This window comes from Haliaeetus albicilla, chromosome 20 (genome assembly GCF_947461875.1).
Source record: "Haliaeetus albicilla chromosome 20, bHalAlb1.1, whole genome shotgun sequence".
Lineage (NCBI taxonomy): Eukaryota > Metazoa > Chordata > Aves > Accipitriformes > Accipitridae > Haliaeetus > Haliaeetus albicilla.
The window spans coordinates 14,408,566-14,427,193 of record NC_091502.1 but is presented as its reverse complement, the minus strand read 5'-3'; the positions used below and the strand labels follow the sequence as shown (position 1 = coordinate 14,427,193).

The 18,628-nt window shown below is 36.0% G+C and overlaps 1 protein-coding gene across 5 annotated transcripts in view; it reads left to right on the top strand.

Annotated features, from left to right (window-relative positions):
* CNTN5 (contactin 5) overlaps positions 1 to 18,628 on the top strand; it is a 672,838-nt gene that overhangs the window by 531,166 nt on the left and 123,044 nt on the right. For all 5 annotated transcript variants that reach the window (XM_069808329.1, XM_069808328.1, XM_069808331.1 and 2 more), the window contains 3 exons: positions 4,702 to 4,838; positions 6,836 to 6,965; positions 9,181 to 9,331. In XM_069808329.1, coding sequence (XP_069664430.1) covers positions 4,702 to 4,838; positions 6,836 to 6,965; positions 9,181 to 9,331 — 418 coding nt within the window. The remainder of the gene's footprint in view (positions 1 to 4,701; positions 4,839 to 6,835; positions 6,966 to 9,180; positions 9,332 to 18,628) is intronic.

The window sequence follows — 18,628 nt, the reverse complement described above, 5'->3', positions numbered from 1 at the left end:
CGGTGCAGAACAAGAAGCACAAACTATCGCTAGCCTTTTCAACAAGGGCCTTTTCTTGGCCTTGAGATGAAACACTCCCCAGTGGGCTGCTGGCAGCCTTCAGTGCTCCTGGAGACAGCGTTAGTGTCTCACTGGCCTACAAACCTTGACGACCCTTTCCAGGGGTGTAAGAGGATTTGGGTAAGAAGGCTTTAGCCGTGCAAAGTTTAGCCAAATGTTACTTTACAAAATCACCAGCTTCCTTTGCTGACAGCTGATATGGCAGGATTTGGGGGCATTACTTGAAACAGCATTTCTTGCTGTACCTCTTACTCATAACAACAGTCAACATGAATTATTTACCTTTAAGGTCATTGCCTTTTCACTGATTTCTTATTCCTCCAGGAGACAATGATTATTTCAACTCAGAAATTCAGATGTAGGCCATCATTCCTTACCAGGGGTTTCTTGTAAAATTTCAGAGCAGGCTGTAGGACCAGCTGTGTCGTACTGCAGTCTGACTATTTGCATATCTCTGTAGGAACTCACTCGTTGTCTCTTTGAATCTTCTTCATTTTGTCAGTTGCATCTGATCTGGGTCACCACAGAGTAGTTTGGAGAAAGCCCAGGATGCCCAGGATGCCTGTCTGGTCACATTTAATCACAAACTAGTGATTTTTCATTTCTTACCTGATGCTGCAATCCAGATATACCATGACTGCCTGATGCAGCCGACACTTCAGATGTTGTTCAGAAAGTGGTTCAGATGCTGACAATTTCAGATTGTTGTAGTCTCAGTACTTAGTGGAAATTCAGCTGTAGAAGTGACAAAGACATTAAAAACATAATTTTAATAATGCAAGACACGTTCATATGCACCACAACCTATTTTAAGAGGGTTTTTTTTCCCCAAGTGATCCACTCATCCTGTAAGTTTCCAGGAAATTTTATTCAAGATCAAATTGATTAATAGAACAGAGCACAAAAATTCAAATTTAGGTGGAGAAATTGGCCATTAACCTTTTGTAATCACAGTTCCTCCACAGATCCTGGCTTGCAGCATTTTCCCAACAGTAAGTGCTGGTTTATGCAATTCCTGCTCCTCTCACTCTGAACCTCTTGGGCTTTCTTCTGTGTTACCTACTCACTCGTGCCAGCTCAGCAGAGGGTGGTGATGGGAAGTAGACCACAAGAAAGCTTTTTTGGCCATTTTTCTTTTGGCTGGATCAGTTCCCTGATCCAGCTCACAGCAGTGCCCCATGAGCAGCGCTGCTGCCACAGCAGGAGGGGACGTTTGACAGAACACAGGAGTGGAACAAGCAGCTGAGGGCAGGAATATTCTGTAATGCAGTGTAACGGACCATCCTGATTTTCAAAACCATTTTTAATCACTTCCTTATAAAAACTGTATGGAAGAAAATCCACTGGTGCCACTGCAGTTTAGCCCCATGCAGTAAAACTGGCTAGAGAGGAAGAGATTTTTCTGGTCAGAATTGCACCTTCAGTTTAAATTTGCTATCTTATCTTTCTCACTGTGATAGCTACCTATTCTTCTCCTACTGTATACTTCCCAATTGGCCTCATTTTCAGAAAATTAATTTTTTTCACCCCAAACTGTACTCATTCACATTTTAGGACTCTATCCAAAGTAATTGTCTATGAAAAATTTTGTCCTGAATTTTCTTTCAGTCAAAAGTTGCTTAATAATTTGAGAAAGTAGGCTGAGTTTTCTGCACCTGAATTTCATTTTGCACAGAGGATGTAAAAACTGGCCTGTAAGCTTGTAGATTTATTGCCAATTTGTGTTTGTAAAACATTTTGACATCCTTGAATAAACAGGTGCAGAAATGCAGCATAAAATAAATCAGGGATTGGATGGTGATTTTAAAATCTCAGGAGCACTGTATAAAGCTGTGGCACAATATCCATAAAGACTACTGAATAATAAACCACATCCTTCTATTCTTGCATTCACCCCAAAACTCTTCACTGGACAGTTAAAAACCAGGCAAACACCCATTTTTCCCCAAGATGAATGCTGCATTTATAAAAAGAAAAAAGAACCTATTAGTATTGAAATCCGTTTAAATGCTTCTTAGAATTGATATTTTCTAATTAAAATTAAATGCAATTATGGAATGAAGCTTTCTTTGCCCATGTGTATATTAGGATGATGTTAACACATTTTTGTTAAAAAAAAAGAAAATAATACTTTGAGTCAGAAGTTGTACATCCAGTTAAAGATTTCACTTTTTAAATTCTTGACAGGGTTTAAGAACAAGTGTCATGATATTATGAGAGCGACCCCTGCTAATAAGCAGAGAGGGAACTCTCTGTGGCAAAGTAAGGAGTACATAGAGAGAGGAAAGGAAGCCAAAAAGTTATGAAAGTATTTCTCTCAATCATGCATTTAGCTCTATTCCTGCTACATCTACCTATTGCTTTGCTACCTTGTTCTCAAAGAGGTGGGAACCTGAGTCATTGCCTTGGCTGATGGACAGTTCAACAGCTTGAAAATTATGAAACCGAAGGCCATTTAGGCTATGAGGAGAAAATTTAGGGTAGAAATACCCCAACTAATGAAAAAAAAGTTGTTAATACCCATCAATCATACCACTGTAATTTGCAAGTTTATGGTTACCGAGGAAAACCTGAGCCATGACTGTGCTATCAAGACAGCCAGAGACAGAGGGTAAGGAATGGCAGTCATGTACTGAAGAGAACATGTCTGTGGCCAGACTTGGGGAGATGGTTTTATTTCAGTATAAACAGGTGCACGCTCTCATTCTGAATGCTCTGGTTCATGGTGAGATCAAATTCAACATAGAAAAATGAGACTAGATATGCTTTGGGTCATACAGTAGAATTTTCAGAAAAGCAAAATAATGAAAAGAATGAAATATAAATAGAACCAGTTTAGTGCCTCTTTGAAATGATATGATTTTCTGGCACCATTGGCTAACTTTTATTACTTTTTAGTTACATGTTTAACTGTCACATCTTCCAAAGTAGTATTAACTTACCCATTTTCAAAGGAAACAATTGCTTCTCAGCATGCTGCTTTGTGCATACCGCAACATTCAAAAAGAAAATAACAGCATCAACTATACATTATATTTTTAGGACAATTAATAGACAACAAGTGAGCAGGGACTCCCACAAAATGCTTCTGGGGATTTCATGGGACCCTTTGGCATAACTTAAGAATCAAGTGATTCAGCACAGCGGAGCACATATGGAGCATGTCATACATTGCCTTGACTGTAATAAGAAGAATAAGGGAGCAGATGGTTTTGGTCTTGGGTTTGGGAGTGAGGTTGGGTCAATCTTATCTGTTTTCCCCTACCAAAGGGGAAATGAGTGATTCTTTTCCTGATATGTTTCCAGCTTCTGACAACTGTCTGGTCAGGGACTCTGAAGCAGACTATTCTCTGCTTAGGAATGATAGACACCTCATTCGCTTTCTTTATCATCCATGCACAAGATGTAAGCTAGAAGCAGTTAGTCACCTGTCATGCCTTTTCATATCTTCCCACGTCTTTGACTGGTGACCTGTCAAATGCCAGCTAGATTCAAAGATTTCTTTTTAAACTTGCTTCCCCATGTTTAAGTACGTTATCAATTATCTGAGGTTTGAAGCAGAGACTTCATTGTGACAGATCTGGACTTGTATTCATACCAAGCAGAAGCATTTTACATTCCTTTAGCAATGAAGACCTTTAGCTACTTATTCTCTACTATTTGAAAAAAAAAACCCAACATTTAATATCATTAAGTTAATTAATTTCATCTATCATCCTCTTTGCTATACAAATTGATATGGCTACAGCATGAAAACCCAAAAGCTGGCTTTTAAGCATACTTTTTTTTTTCTGCATATGAATGCTTAGTTCCTCACTGAGTCATAAAAAGTTTTCCAAATTATAAGATCCTACATATAACTATCTGATTGACTGATGCATTAAAGATCTGCTTCTCTGCAAAAAATATTCCCTGCTTTTTAAGAGATTATTACATGACATTTAGGTACTAATGATCACATATACACCTAACAACTGTCTACCTTTAAAAAAAGACTGTTTTAACATTGACTTACTGTGTAATTTATATTCTTGATGAATGCCAGAATTCTTGTGGGTTCTGTGCTTAAAAACATTAAAAGCATTTTCTCCCTTGAAATATGAAATGAACTCAAGATAGTTTAAGAAAAATACATGCAAATACCTTACCAAATGCCCAGTTATTCCTAGCTGGATAAATCATGATTTCCTAGCAAACTGAGAAAACTACATGAAACAGAGTCTATGATGATTAACCTCCTCACCAAAATTTAAGTATCTTAGGTCTTGAAAAGTTACTAAATATTCTGTTGTGACTACCAAGCAAATGCTCTTAAATTCAGTAATAATGAATGCATTAATATATAGTACTGTAATTTAATCCATTGTACTTTATTAAATCAGGAAGATTTCTATTCCTGGTCATGGTAATGCTCACTGCCTGATGCCATTACAGCATTTTCTTTAAAGTTATGGACTTTTGTTAATTTTATTACTTTCTTGTTTAGTTTCAGTTGTTTGTTTAAATGTGCTTCTTTCTGAGGGTAAGGTAACTTTGTAAAGGCCATAATTTAAGTTCTGTAATTGATTAGGTCTTTGCATATCTGCTAGGGACTTACCAGTTTATACGCTTTGTATACAGCATGTTATTTTTTTCTTGCAGCTTACCCACATTGGGTGGAGAAACTTAATGATACTCAATTAGACAGTGGAGATCAGCTCCGATGGGAATGTAAAGCCACTGGAAAGCCAAGGCCCACATATCATTGGCTGAAAAATGGAGTTCCTCTCTGGCCGCAGGTACATTAGATGAGGAGTCACCACTATATTACATGTTTCTCCTTTCATTCAGATAAAGTCAGTTACAGAAGGTACTGAAAAGTACTTCAGAAAAGTACTTCAGAAATGACTGTTTTCTGTGCTAGTTTCTTAAGTGTTGGTATACAGGCAGGTTTTCTGTGCACATCCCTTCTGAACCATCTCAAGTAATGTCAAATTGCATTCACCAGTAATTCACTGTAGTTCAGAGATATATGGGAGATGGAACCTTCTGAGCTGTGTCTGCAACAACATCTGCCATTGTACTATAATGTACAATAAAGCAATATCTAATATGCTTAGTTTGTTGGGTTTTTTTCTTTTTAGATAGTGGTATTACTCTGTCTGTATCTATTTTTTTTTTCTGTGTAAGAAGATACTAACAACTCAGAGATATGCTGTATTTGCTGAATCAGCTTCCTTCATATTTTCCCCAACGTTATGTTACCTTATGTTATTTACCACATTTTGTTTGTACATAGTCATACTCTTCAAAAGACTAGCAGGCAGATGTAAGAGGTACAATGACTATTATATTTTCATCGCTTTTCAACTCCATTAATTCTCTGCAAGTAACAGAACTCACCATCAAGACCACTAAAATGCTCCATGCAAGAATCCTAGAATGTAAAGTCTTAACTATCTGATACATTTTAGAATTAGATCTAAATAAAATTATCTTTTCCTTTTAAAAGACCACTTATGGCATGGCCTGCCTTTTATTTCACTTTGTTCTGTTTCTCTCACTGAATCATCAACACATCAGCCCACATCATGTGGGTTTTTGCCTAGCACCTTTCCATTTTTATAGTCTCAAATTATTTAGAAAGAAAAGTTTTCTAAATTTATTTCATGCATTTTTCCAGATTAAAATAAAGCTGTTCAATTCTGGGAGAAAACGTCTCCATTTGTAAATGAATTCACAGAATGGATTTATGAATATAAAAGATATAATGTCTTTCATTTCACTGAATGTCGCTTCTATCTGTGAACATCAACCAATTATGCAAACAATGAGAAAGGAAACATAAACACAGTTTACTTCTGAAGCTGTGAGGCATTGAAAATAAGGTTATATGCCTTTACTTTATCCATTTCTGCCTTTTTAGATGGAGCTATTAGTCCTGAAATTGAAGCAATTTAAATATCTGTACTTTTTGGTTTTCTGATTTTCCAAACCATTAGTTGCATCAGGCTCTGAAATTTCAAATTAAATTTCAGTTTAAACTGGGGGCTTAGAAGAGAGAGAATTTTTTTCACAGTTTCCTCTGCATTCCCAAACACTTTATTCTTTATCAATTTTTAATTAAACCTACAACAACTGTAGTAATGAAACCTAGAGATATTTTATAGCTGTTCAAATTATTCATTATACAGGCTCCATGAAGTACACATTTCCATAAACAGCTATGAATACCCCTTCTCTTCCAGCTGTGGTAACTATTTTCTACTACTGGACCTTTCAAATAAGAAATTTGCACTAATGATGAAGGTGATTAGGCCCTTTCACTCTTACTCACGCAAGCAATCTTTGATATCTACTTTTAAGAATATAGTACCATGACTGAAATCAAACATTTGCTGGAGATGTGAAGATCATCAGATATGTTATACCCACAACTTCTTGGGGTATAATTCTTGCCTCATTAAAGTTCCCAAGATGAACTGCTTTTAAAAATCATGTAAAGGTAATAGCAGACAAACAAGCAAATAGACAAGAGCAAGCATTGGAGATAGTGAACTTGCACTGAAAAATATTTACCTTTAAATATTTTCGGAGCTTTTTTCTGCCCTTCCCCATCTGCATTATTCTTGTCTTTCCTTATATAACAAGAAAAAAGTAGGCCCAAGGAAATTTGTTGCTCAGTTTTATTTTAGCTTAATAATGTCTTCTGTCCCCTCGCCTTAAGCTAATAACACAGCAAATTTCCAGTGCCTGTTTGCTTTTATAGAATTTTTTTTCTTTTATTCCATTACAGAGCAGGATTGAGATGGTTAATGGTGTTCTGATGATCCACAGTGTGAATGTCTCAGATGCTGGAATGTATCAGTGCTTAGCAGAAAATAAGTATGGCACCATTTATGCCAGTGCAGAGCTGAAGATTTTAGGTGAGTATTATTGAAAAAGAACAGACTGTTCATTTTTTCCCTTTGATAATTACATTTGTTCTTGGTCTGTTATGATAAGGAACAGCTTCTGCTAGTCCAAACTTAGCAGAGCAGATAAAAGTAGGTTTCTTTTTATTCTTGTTTTTTATGTGTGAGTGGGTCCTTTGCTGCCAGAGAGAGCACAGGTCCTTCTGTTAACTGAAAACTTTCTTTCATAAATTACTGACTCAGTTACCTTTGGTGACTATTTCTCATATAAGGCTATTTCAGTTCAAATGAATGGAAAAATGTTTTTTACTACCTAAAAAATAAGTGCAGGAGAAGAAACTTAGAGAACGTAAATATATTTCAGTCTCTGTTAAAATTAAAGTATTACTTCTACCTGACAAGGTAGAATGACAAGGCCATTATTCAAAGGTAATTAAGCATAATCTTAGTTTTAAAGGTGTATACATTTCCTATGAAGTCACCAGAACTGATTGAATACTGGAAATTACATACTTCAGCTAATATCATCCATAGTAAAGCAAATACACTACATAGTGCTACCTGGAAATACAATAAAAAATTCATTATTCAAAAGCTGAAGTGGGGAGTTAATGAAGGAAAACTTGAAGCATGTCTTTCCAACACTCTAGTTTTCCTTAAAGCAAACTGTGGTAACACACAATGGGACAATAGTGATAAGAGGACTTTCACAGGGTTAAGTGAGACAGACTTTTAAGTCTTATGATCTTTATTGGAGTATGGTATAGCTGGAAGACAGGTGTCTATCAAAGTAATTCAATGGCCATATCAGAGACTAGAGGTCTCTGCACTGCTCAGACCTTGCAAATTTCAAAACCTACACCTGGGAACCATTCTTGTAAACTCCCAGTCAAATGAATAATAAAGCTGAAGTTACTGAAATAATATAGTACATTTGAGCTAAGATTTGGTTCTTCTGTCTAGTACATTTCCACTAATTCCTAGCTGGTTAACATTAGAATTTCACTGATAACTCTTCAAGATATTTCTGTCTAGCCATAAATTAAAACCCACAGTCAGTGGTTGCTCCCTTTCCATCACTTTCCTTTGTCATTTTTGATTCAGTCAGCAAAGAAATCCCTGTTGGTTGCAATGTTCTTTTGCTCTGTTTTTTATATCTATTATAAAATAGGTATACCTATTATATCAGGTAGCTGTACACTTTCTTTGATGTTCACTAATATCGGAAATGGGCATTATATGTTGCTGGAGTAAAATCAGCCTTTCATTTTGTCATTTGTGAAATTGTACCCCTGTTAAATTTTAACCATAATGTTGCCTTAAAAAAGCAGTTGTGTTTAATTTTCTGGATTATTAAAGGGAAAAGAACAGAATAAATTGTCCATATAAATAGCTCTGGTATGAAAATTACCCAAAATAATAGTAGGAAATTCCTACATATTTAAGGCAATGAAGTGTAATATGTTCCTATATGTATGGCTGAGATAGTTGCAGGGGAGGCTTTAGTTTTGCAAAACTAGTTTAAGAAAAACACAAACAAATGAGATTACTTGAGAACAACTGTCCTTTCTTGGTGTAAAATTACAGCACTTAGTGTCATTTTGTGATACATTTATTAACTTAGCTGATGTATTGTAATCAATGGGACTTCTTGAAAAGTGAAATACTAAGAACAAGACATGGTTAAATATCTTCTATTAAGAAGTTCTCAGTTTTCAATTCCTAGCATTCAGACAAAAAAAAAAAAAAAAAAAAAAAAAAGAAGGCAATAAAATTTCTCTATCAGTAATACATTTTGTAGGAATTAACTCTAGAGAGAGCATTTTGGATAGTTGTGGAATTTAACCTTCTTTTCATTTTGAACTAGTTACTTCTAACAAGTTATCTATGAAATCCAAAATTTTTGGAAAAGGTGTAGCTAAATCAACAATAGTATTTAATTTCTAAAGCTGTTGGACTTCTCAAGCAATCTTCCTTTTGTACACTGATGTGAAGGACATCTCACTAATTTATAACTGTATTAAATTATAGACCTGCCATCCAGTCTTAGCTGCTGATTTGAAATATTTCGTAAAATTCCATCTAATCTGTGGTGTAGTAATTTCCAAGCCAAAAATGGAGATTCTATCCCCAAAACAGAATCTATTATTCTAATCTTCTATTAGAATGTAATGAAACAGGAAGCTGTGATTGTTCTCTGTGGAGTTAACGTACTTCTTTTTAACAGCTTCAGCTCCCACTTTCCCAATAAATCAAATGAGGAAAACAATAATTATTACCAAAGGCCAAGAAGTTGTCATTGAGTGCAAGCCACAAGCCTCTCCAAAGCCAACCATTACTTGGAAGAAAGGAGACAGAGCATTAAGGGAGAGTAAGAGGTCAGAAGCCTGTTCGGGAAACTAAATACTGTGTTCGCATATTTGATTCTGTGATGTGATATGATATGAAAATACAGCAAGTGACAAGAACATGCATATGTTAACATGGGTATGGCATAATGATTGTCAAGCTCATTTGTCTGACAGTAGTGACTTTATTGTTTTGACAATATTGAAATGAAAAAATCTTAAAATTGTTCAGAGATGCACACAGATGAAAAGCAGTTATTATTGGGTTTTTTTTCTCTATTTTCTGTTACTCATTTCAAAAAATGCTTCAGTTACACTGTAGAGACACTACAAATTTAGTATTTGAGGGTATTAAAAGCATAGAGGTTGAAGCAGTCAGGACCACATAAAATATCAAATATGCCTATTCATTTGAAATAATTTTAATAAGGCAGATTTGCAGCTTGATCACAATGGAAGTCTGCCTAAGAATAGCTTTAAAATGATTCAGAGAAGAAAAATATGATTCCGTTATAGGATTTAATTATACAAGTAATTTCTGTACTCAGCAGCACATCTGTTTTAACAGAATAAGTTTGATTAAATAAGTTCCGTCCAGCTCTGTATGTTAAACATAGTTTAAGTACTGCAGGTTAAATGCCAGCTGTAATTGCACTTTACAAGATTGCGTGTCTCTACACTAGAATAGTTTTGCCATCCTGCACGTGGTCTTTAAGTACACAGAGCAATCTTATCTTCTTTCCAGTAATGTATGTGAATGAACCACTTAAACTGACTTGTATGCCATTAGTCAAAAAGATAAAAGCACGGCCTTTTTGTTCATTTGTGCAATACTGATGAAAGCAGTAGAGTGCATCTGTCCTCGTTAGCTGCAAAAGCCATTTCATTCAGGTGAGTTTTATCTTCATCTGATGCCATTTGTTTTGTTCTGAGAAGGAAAAAAGGGTAAATTTTCATGCCGTATTGGCTCTTTGGGCAGGGGCAGAGCAAAACAGCATTATATACAACATTTTACTAACAGGTATGAGTTGTATTGTCACATTGACAAGATATGACAGAAGGATATTACAAAGATGCTGATAATATCAAATATTCTGAGAATGATGCCTCTATGCTGTAGCTACACAGTTAACTGTTTACACTATATGACCTTTTCCTCTCATGTCCACAAAACTCACTATGGTTTCTCTGATCACCACATGTAAATCACATTTTAATCCAAGACCAGTTAAGCATTTTGGTAATTACTTGATGTCTGTCCAAACATAGCCTAACTCTGAAGTTAAAATCTCATAAAAATAAGATCTGGAGGTACGTTTTTGGTATTTGCAGCTTTTGATACTTGCTTATTTTGACAGAGGCTGGAACAGCAAATGATGAAACACAGAAGATAAAAAGCTGGTTGAAAGCTATTTCAAAGCTTTGAAAGACTTCGGTTGTGTTCAACTTAATTTTTAGTCAGCTGTTCAGGGAGTGTCTTGTGTCATTCAGAGCAGTTCCCTTGCATCTACTGTTTATAGAGGGGTGAGGGGAATATCAGTTTCAAGGGAACTCAGTTCTGCCTCTACATACAGTATGGTTTAAACACCAATAATAAAGTCTGTTTGAAGAGGACATGAGAAAGCTTATCGTGATTTGGGGAAAGGAAGTGTAAATCAATGGAGGTAGTATCTGTGTTTCCATGTTTTGGGCACTCTGAGAGGGAACCATTGGAAGGGAACTGTGTAAAACATTTTTTAAAAAGGAATAATCTGATATGATGAGCACATCTATATACTTTAAAACTAGGCTTTCTTCATAGACTGCAGATAAAAATGCCAGCAAAAAACAGTTAGGAACTGTCATGTAATGAGTTTGCATAGAATGTTAAACCATCAAATTTTTTTTTAAAAAAGCATTCTGATTAAATAATAAGGAAGGGCAAGGATAGAACAGCAGGATATATTTTTTTCTTTTCTACCACAGCTTATTCCTCTTCTAGACTGCTTGTACCAAATGCATGCTGTGTTTTATTTTTGCCAAGTCTGACAGCCCAGAAAAGGGATTCGCTCCATTTATGCATATCTGTTAGAAAAGTCTCAATACAAAAGAGAACTTCTCCTCCATGGAGAAGAAGAAATTCCACTTGACTAATGGGTCTGCTATCATCTATTCCACCTCTTCCAAGTTGTGTTGCCTCCTTAAGTGTTCCTCCATACAACCAAAAGCTGGTTGACAGAACTACTTGAAGTGACATTTCTGTTTGTAACTGAGCAGAAGGCTGAGTTTGTTCTGTGGGACTCATGGCTGGGTACAGTTCTCACTGCAGTCAGACCTTGACTCCAGCTCCTGGAATTTAATGCAGTCTGAAAGCCTCAAATGTTTTAGATTCATTCAAAAGACTAAAGCCACTCACTCAGCAGCATAGCTATGGAAAGGGTCTTCATGAGATCCATCTCTTGGTCTGTTTTTAACTTTGAACAGATTATCCAATTCAAGGTCTTCATACTCATGGTCTACCTATGCTAGGGTTGCTCTGGTGAGCAATCATTATTCTGAGCAATCAGATCATTTGATTCCACTTGGAAAGCATCTGTATATTATAACAGCTCTTTTGAACTGGGTTCTGAATGAGTGGCAAGTCTATAAGATAGTGCAAAAAAAGTAGGATATTCACAACTACCAGCTGACAAAAAGTATCATTCTGAGGGTTACAATCTCGTAAATGTTTTAAATTTGATTAAATTACTCCTACAGAAACATACTTATTCAATAAAGATTCCAAAGTATTCACAATTCATTCTATTAAGCAGATGTAAAGATCAAGACCTGCTGCAAAAGCCGCATTTAATGAAATAAAATATATGGTATTGGAGGTCTACTATGCGGAAGATTAAAACTTCCAAAAAAAAAAGGCATAGGCTGTGAAGCTTACTGGTACAGGACATTTAATGATCACTATCAGCATTTGAAAGGAACTACATGTAAAATTCAAAACTCTTTCATATATCATAATCTCAGTGAGTTGTTAATACATTCAAAAAACATAATTTCATCAGCATTTTCACCTAAAAGTTAAGAGGAGGGGAAAAAAAGCTATTATATATTTTGAAATTAGAACACACATGAGCACAACAGCAATGGGAGTTGTGTAGGTAGAGGAACACATTTAAGCTGCATATTTTCATTAGTCATCTCACAATAATTAAAATTGTTAACTGTCTTTACTAACCACTTGCCTCTGGACTGTATTGTCTCATAGGCTGATAGACGACTGTGTGTCAGTTATGGCAGCCTGTGATAATGTGTACTCTGGTTATTGATTTGAACATTGAGATTTTAGTCCATAAGAATTTTGTAAAGAACTTTTGAATCTTTTAGTTCATAAGCAGTTTCAGTTTTATAGAAAAGTGGATTCTATTGGGATCCAAGTCTTAAAAAAATAAGTTTAAGCTTTGATTTGTAATAAAACCTTTAGCTGGAACATGGATTTAGGGGCCCTTGGCAGGAGTATGGTGATCAACAAACATTTTTGTGAAGTTTCTTAAATATTCCAGTCAGATACTTCCTGATCTGTAATCAAACCCTCATTTACTATTTCAACATCGACTTGTAAATAAGAACCAGACCTAGACTATTCAGATCAGAAAGCCAGTCACAAACCTGTTTCTAATTAAACATTTTTTAAACTTATGTATGAAGTTAAAAGAAGGCAACAAAATTGATATTTAATAACATTATTTTATGTAGACAGTAAACTTTATAATACACAGTAGAATAGACTGGAATCTGCTGTCAGTTACATCAATATAAATCATGAGTAATGCTAATAAAGTCAATGATTAAATTCTGGACAAATTGTTTTTATAAATTCATTCAGTTCCTGTGTTCAGGCTTCTGTAAATTGCAGGTATTTTCTAATGATTTACTACTGCACAAATTTTTGTGACCCATTGCTCCATGAGCTGTAATCTCTGTTCCACCCCTTTCTTAAAGTCACCTACCTTTCTTGTCTAGATTGCTCTGTAGTAGTGACTACAGCTGATGTTTAAACAGATATGCTTGAGGAGTCATAGGTATTAAAAAGCATTACAAGTCTTTGTTCATCTGTTTTTGTTCCTTCTCCTACATCTAAAATATTCTTCTCATTAAACTCTATTGAATTTTCACTCTAGCTCATTATTTCCATTACATATCCATTAATTATAGTTAAAATAAAATCATTCAAAAGCACTCTAACAGCTCAGAGTTCTATTCAGTCCCTATTTTTTCTTCTCCATTCAGACCACCAAGAAATAAGAAAAACAGCACAATATAACCAACAAATGGGTAACTGAGGAAGCAGGATTTTTATAGTGCCAATTCTGTGCTGCTTTATTTTGCTTTTGTTCCTTTTCCTTTTGAAGCTTTGCAAATAATAATGCTTATTTTATCAATATTTTTTGTATATCTCAATTTGTATGCAGATTAATATTTAATCTAAAAAATATCTAAATACAGTAATGTCTAAACATATGTATGCATTAGCAGTATAGTTGTACATTTATTGACTGCTCCCTTTCCATATGGCACAGTCTAAGCTTTCTCCTTCACATGACAGAACGAGCTTTGCAGAAAAACATTGTCTCTGAAGTTCAGACTCACAATAAGTCACCACGAGAAGAACAACAGTGCCAGTCTCTCTGCGGCCATTGTATAATGGCTCATATTCATTCATCTAGGTCCAAGGTTAACTTTGCCTGAGGACCTAAATATATTAAGCATTTCTGTGAGGAAAATAAATGGTAACATTACTCCACCTGCCACTTCAGTTCAGCCATTTTTCCTATGGAGCAATTAGTTCCCTGCATTCCACTTCTTGAAGGAGTTCTGGAGATAAGGTGAAGAAAACTTTTGGCAAGTTAAGCAGCAGAGGGAATTTTAGATGGTTTTAATGCAATAGCCTGGCCTGGGTTTGGCCAGGACACAAACTTCAACATCCCTATTCCTACAGTAGACATCATGGTGGGATTTTTAGTGATTGCAAGTGGGTAAAAACTTTTTATTCCTTTTTCTCTGAATGATATTAAGAAAACACGGAACAGCTGAGAGTGGCAGGGACCTCTGAATATCACTTCATTCAACCTCCCTGATCAGAGCAGGGTTGGCTAGAACAGTTTGCTCAAGGTCATGTCCAGTCAGGTTTTGAGTATCTCCAAGGATGGAGACACTGCAGCCTATCTGGGAAACTTGTTCCTATTCCGGTTAATCACCCCTACAGTAAAAAAAATACAAATACTCTTATGTTTATATGGAACTGATGTATAAATGGAATTGCCTGTATCTCAGTTTGTGCCCATTGCCTCTTGTCCTGTCATTGGGCACCACTGAGAGGAGTCTGGCTCTGTCTGCTTACTCCTTCCCATCAGTGCGCATATCAGTTGATCAGTGTGTCGATCAGCTGGGAGGCTCTGATCTATAATAATTATGGCCATATAATGAGTTAATATCAGCAATTCTTCCATGACACATGAAAATCTTCATTCAGAGCTGCCCCAAACCTGCTTGGCCACCAAAATTCATAAAATGAAGATGTCACTTACTCATACGAAACCTGCCCACCGTGTATTACCATGTAGCAAAATTACTGTCTGCTTGACATGTCCTTCATTTACTGTGTGCCTCATCTGACATCACTGGGACTCATTTGCAGCCATAGAGAAGCCTGTCATTGAACAACAAAGTACTGGATATTAATAGTAAGTGCTCTGACAGTCAGTCTTTAAATATCATAAATAACATTAGTGGATACTGAAAATAGAGAGACATGAATATTTGTGAAGCTATCAGGCATTAAAAACATGGATAAATATTAATGAGGAAATTCTGTCTTTATAGTCATGTGGATATAAAATTTCAAGCCACACATTGACCTATGAAGAACAGGAAAACACTAAACAGTACCCATTAAGTGAGAATCATCAGCTATAGGTAGCAAATGAAGAATAAATCCGCTGAAGGAGGCAAAGCATTCAAGCTGTGTGTAACATAGTACACGAGGGAGTGAACTGAGGCTGCTGAAATTTTGCCTTTACCTAAGTTTGTATAATTTTGTGTTCTTTCAGTTAAGTTTCTCTAACATTCAGCAGCTGTGAAAGAAGTCAGAGAAAAGAAAGAGAAGAAAGACATCTCGTATGAAGACCTTAAATTCCAAATACTAATATAGGATTTCTACGGTGTTGCTAGACAGAGACACAGGGAAGCCTGAAACTATTGCCTTGTACCTACCTTCAGGTTAATACTGAAATCTTTGAACTACAGAAGTAGTTGTCCTGTATGCCTAGATATTTCATCTGTCACACTTTGCTATGCAATTAGTGGAAGCACACAGAGTACTTAAATCTAAAAATATCATCTTTCAAAAACTTAGAAATGGACATGGTTTTATATTCTTCTGGTCTCCCAGACTCCTTCATTTTCAGTTTTGACAAGTTCTTATTACAGTTTTACTCTTCACTCTACTATATTTAAAGACCTGACAGTGTTTCCATTATAAATTCCTATTTTAATGGCTTTATAGCTCACTTGCTATGAAAAAAAAATCAAAGGAGAAAATAAAAAGAAGTGTGTTTCAGAGCAGAAACAAGAAAAAAAAATATTATTTGAGTTTGCAGGTGAAATTTGTATTTTATAGTGCTTTGGTTAGAACATGTTGTGTTATGTTTTTAAATATATTTGCATGTAGCAGAGGTATATATTATATGCTTTCTTCATAATCATGGTGGTAGCTTTCCAAAAGAATTTCAGTTCCATCTAACTGTGGCATATAATGTTTGTTTATACTGAAAACTGTGCACTGTGAACGCAAAAGAAAGTATATATGTAAAATGGATGGAAAAATACTCTGAACTGTAATTTTTAGTTTTTCTATTAGCCCCTAAGTTGCACCGGGCTCAACTTGTATCTGGCACAAGCTTTTCTGCACCTGTGTGATCAGCCACACAGACAGCACAGTAGCTCAGTCTACTGCCCTTCCACTTTTTGGTGAAAATACCACATTTTTTTTTTCCTGGTGATAAAGAAAGATCTTCAGAATTAATCCAACTATAGCAGCATTGAGCAGCATATTAAGCAGTTTGGAGATTTTACTTAGTGTCCCCAGATAAATATCCAAAGAAAATGGCCACACATGAGTTTCAATTACATTAACAAATAGCGTTTCCCACAGGCTACCAAATGAATTCTTTGGTTATATTCAAGGAAATTGTTATCTAGAAGATCCTAAATGTCTTATCTGAACTAAAACATCCCAGTCTTTCTTCCCAGGAATGGTATACAGGACAATACTTTCTATTATTTCTCCTTAATAGAGTACTTCATATACTGCTATACAGCTATTTAGGCACTCACTGACTCTTTTTAGGGAAATAACACTTGATTTATGTTTAGATAACAGTGCATTGAAATATACATTATTTTAGAAAAACATTCTTTTCTTCACTTGTTGGGTTGATGTTTGAAGAAGTGTTGTTCCATCATATCTTACCAATTTTCAATTCAAATAGGATCTAATTGTGTAAAAACAGATATGCAGTTCCCTACAATAACACCCCTGGTCTCTAGCTGCTTTGTCAGCAGAGTGCAAGTCTCACATAATTTCTCTGTAGTACCCATCAAGCGCACGTGGATGTTTTGGACCTCTTCATGCACCTACTGACTAGACATTAATACTTAGGAAGCTGAGTCTTACCCTGTATCACCTTACTTTCTGGTATTTCCATATAATTGCATTTCTTGATTTTTTTCTCAGTTACTGAACTGTAAGTATCCCAGATAGATAGATAGATAGATATCCCATAGCCCTACTGAAAAGAAAAAGCTGAAGAGGTCCACACTTTTAAGTTGCTAACAACCACAAGATATTTGATCTGCTGTGTATGGCTTGAATATCTGCTCACACAACTCAACTAATTATCAGTTGAGCAAACTTCATGAATTCTAACTGTGATTCATTTCTCTGCTGTTGTTATAAATGGCTGCCTGTTTGTGCACCACACAGGCAGAATATGACAAGTCATCAGTCACCTAAAGGGTTTTCTTTGCTTAAGGCTCTTCAGACTATGACTTTCAGCATAATTTGCCCTTAACAGAAACTTCATCTAAAATTCTTGGGAATTTAAACACTTAACTTCGTGCCACCAGCTGATCCACAGATTCCCAAGGGGCACTTTAATGATCAAAAAATAGTGAAGAGAAAAAATGCTGAGGACATTAAGAAAGAGAAACTTCATGACAGAAACTCTTATCTTCCTGAGAGAGTTCCACAAGTCACTTCTTTTCAATTTTTGCATAAATCATGGTCTAATTTAGCTGTGGCAGGTTCATAATGGGAATTAGAGATCTGGTTATAAAGTAGGAAAGGGAAACAATGATAACCTTGACTAAATAGTGAAAACAAATGGCAAGACCATCCCTTCACAAAAAAGATCTTTGTTCAAAAGCAGCACTCTTTTACTAATTGATCGTATTACACAGCATGACTTTTAACAACACAATGATTTTGTTTATGCTCCTAAACAACTCTTACTCTTTACTCATGTTCTTTTAGAGAGAACATGATTAAAGAAGCAGTCCAGTATCCATCATGCCTGAAATGTTTCCTTCTTTGTGGACCTTAGGCAAGAGATTTGCTTTTCTGTACCTATGGGTGCAGTCAGGTCTGGTTTCAGTGACAAAGTTAAATCACTGAAATTTCCTTCCTCGTCCCAGGCCTTTCGCTTTACAATGAAAAGATTTAGGAGTCTGATTCAGGTGAAAAATAGCCCCTTTATTTCACCTGGGCTATTTTTTTGCTAGAACATTTCCCTTGTCAGCTGGTCACACAGATGCAGATATGCATGTGCCAGAGCAGCCCAGGAAGGATTGGAGTGACTGGCCATGGACCAAGACAGCTGCTCACAGAAGAGGAGTGTCCAGGACAGCACACAGAGCAAGTCTCATATTTTCATGCCTATATGTGCTGTACACCAGTTAGGGCAGATGATTTACCTACACAAGTAAATTAAAAGCTGGTTGTAATGTTACCTGGGATTGCACTGGGATGCAATCAGCTATGCTGTTAAGCAGTTAGTCCCTGGATGGATTTTAGCCTGCATCAAGTAGCTGTCCCCAAGTAGTCCTTGGGCATCTTAGGAGTTTGTACATGCCAAAAGCCTTTCCTGCTAGGCTGTCCACGTGCTGCCATCATGTTTTAAAGGCTAACAGCATTTAATAGGATGAAAACAGTTCTGTGATAGCTGGCTTCGATATAGGAAAGGAGCATGCCTATTTATTTCCCTGATAGAGAAATAATCACTGTTGAAGTTGTGC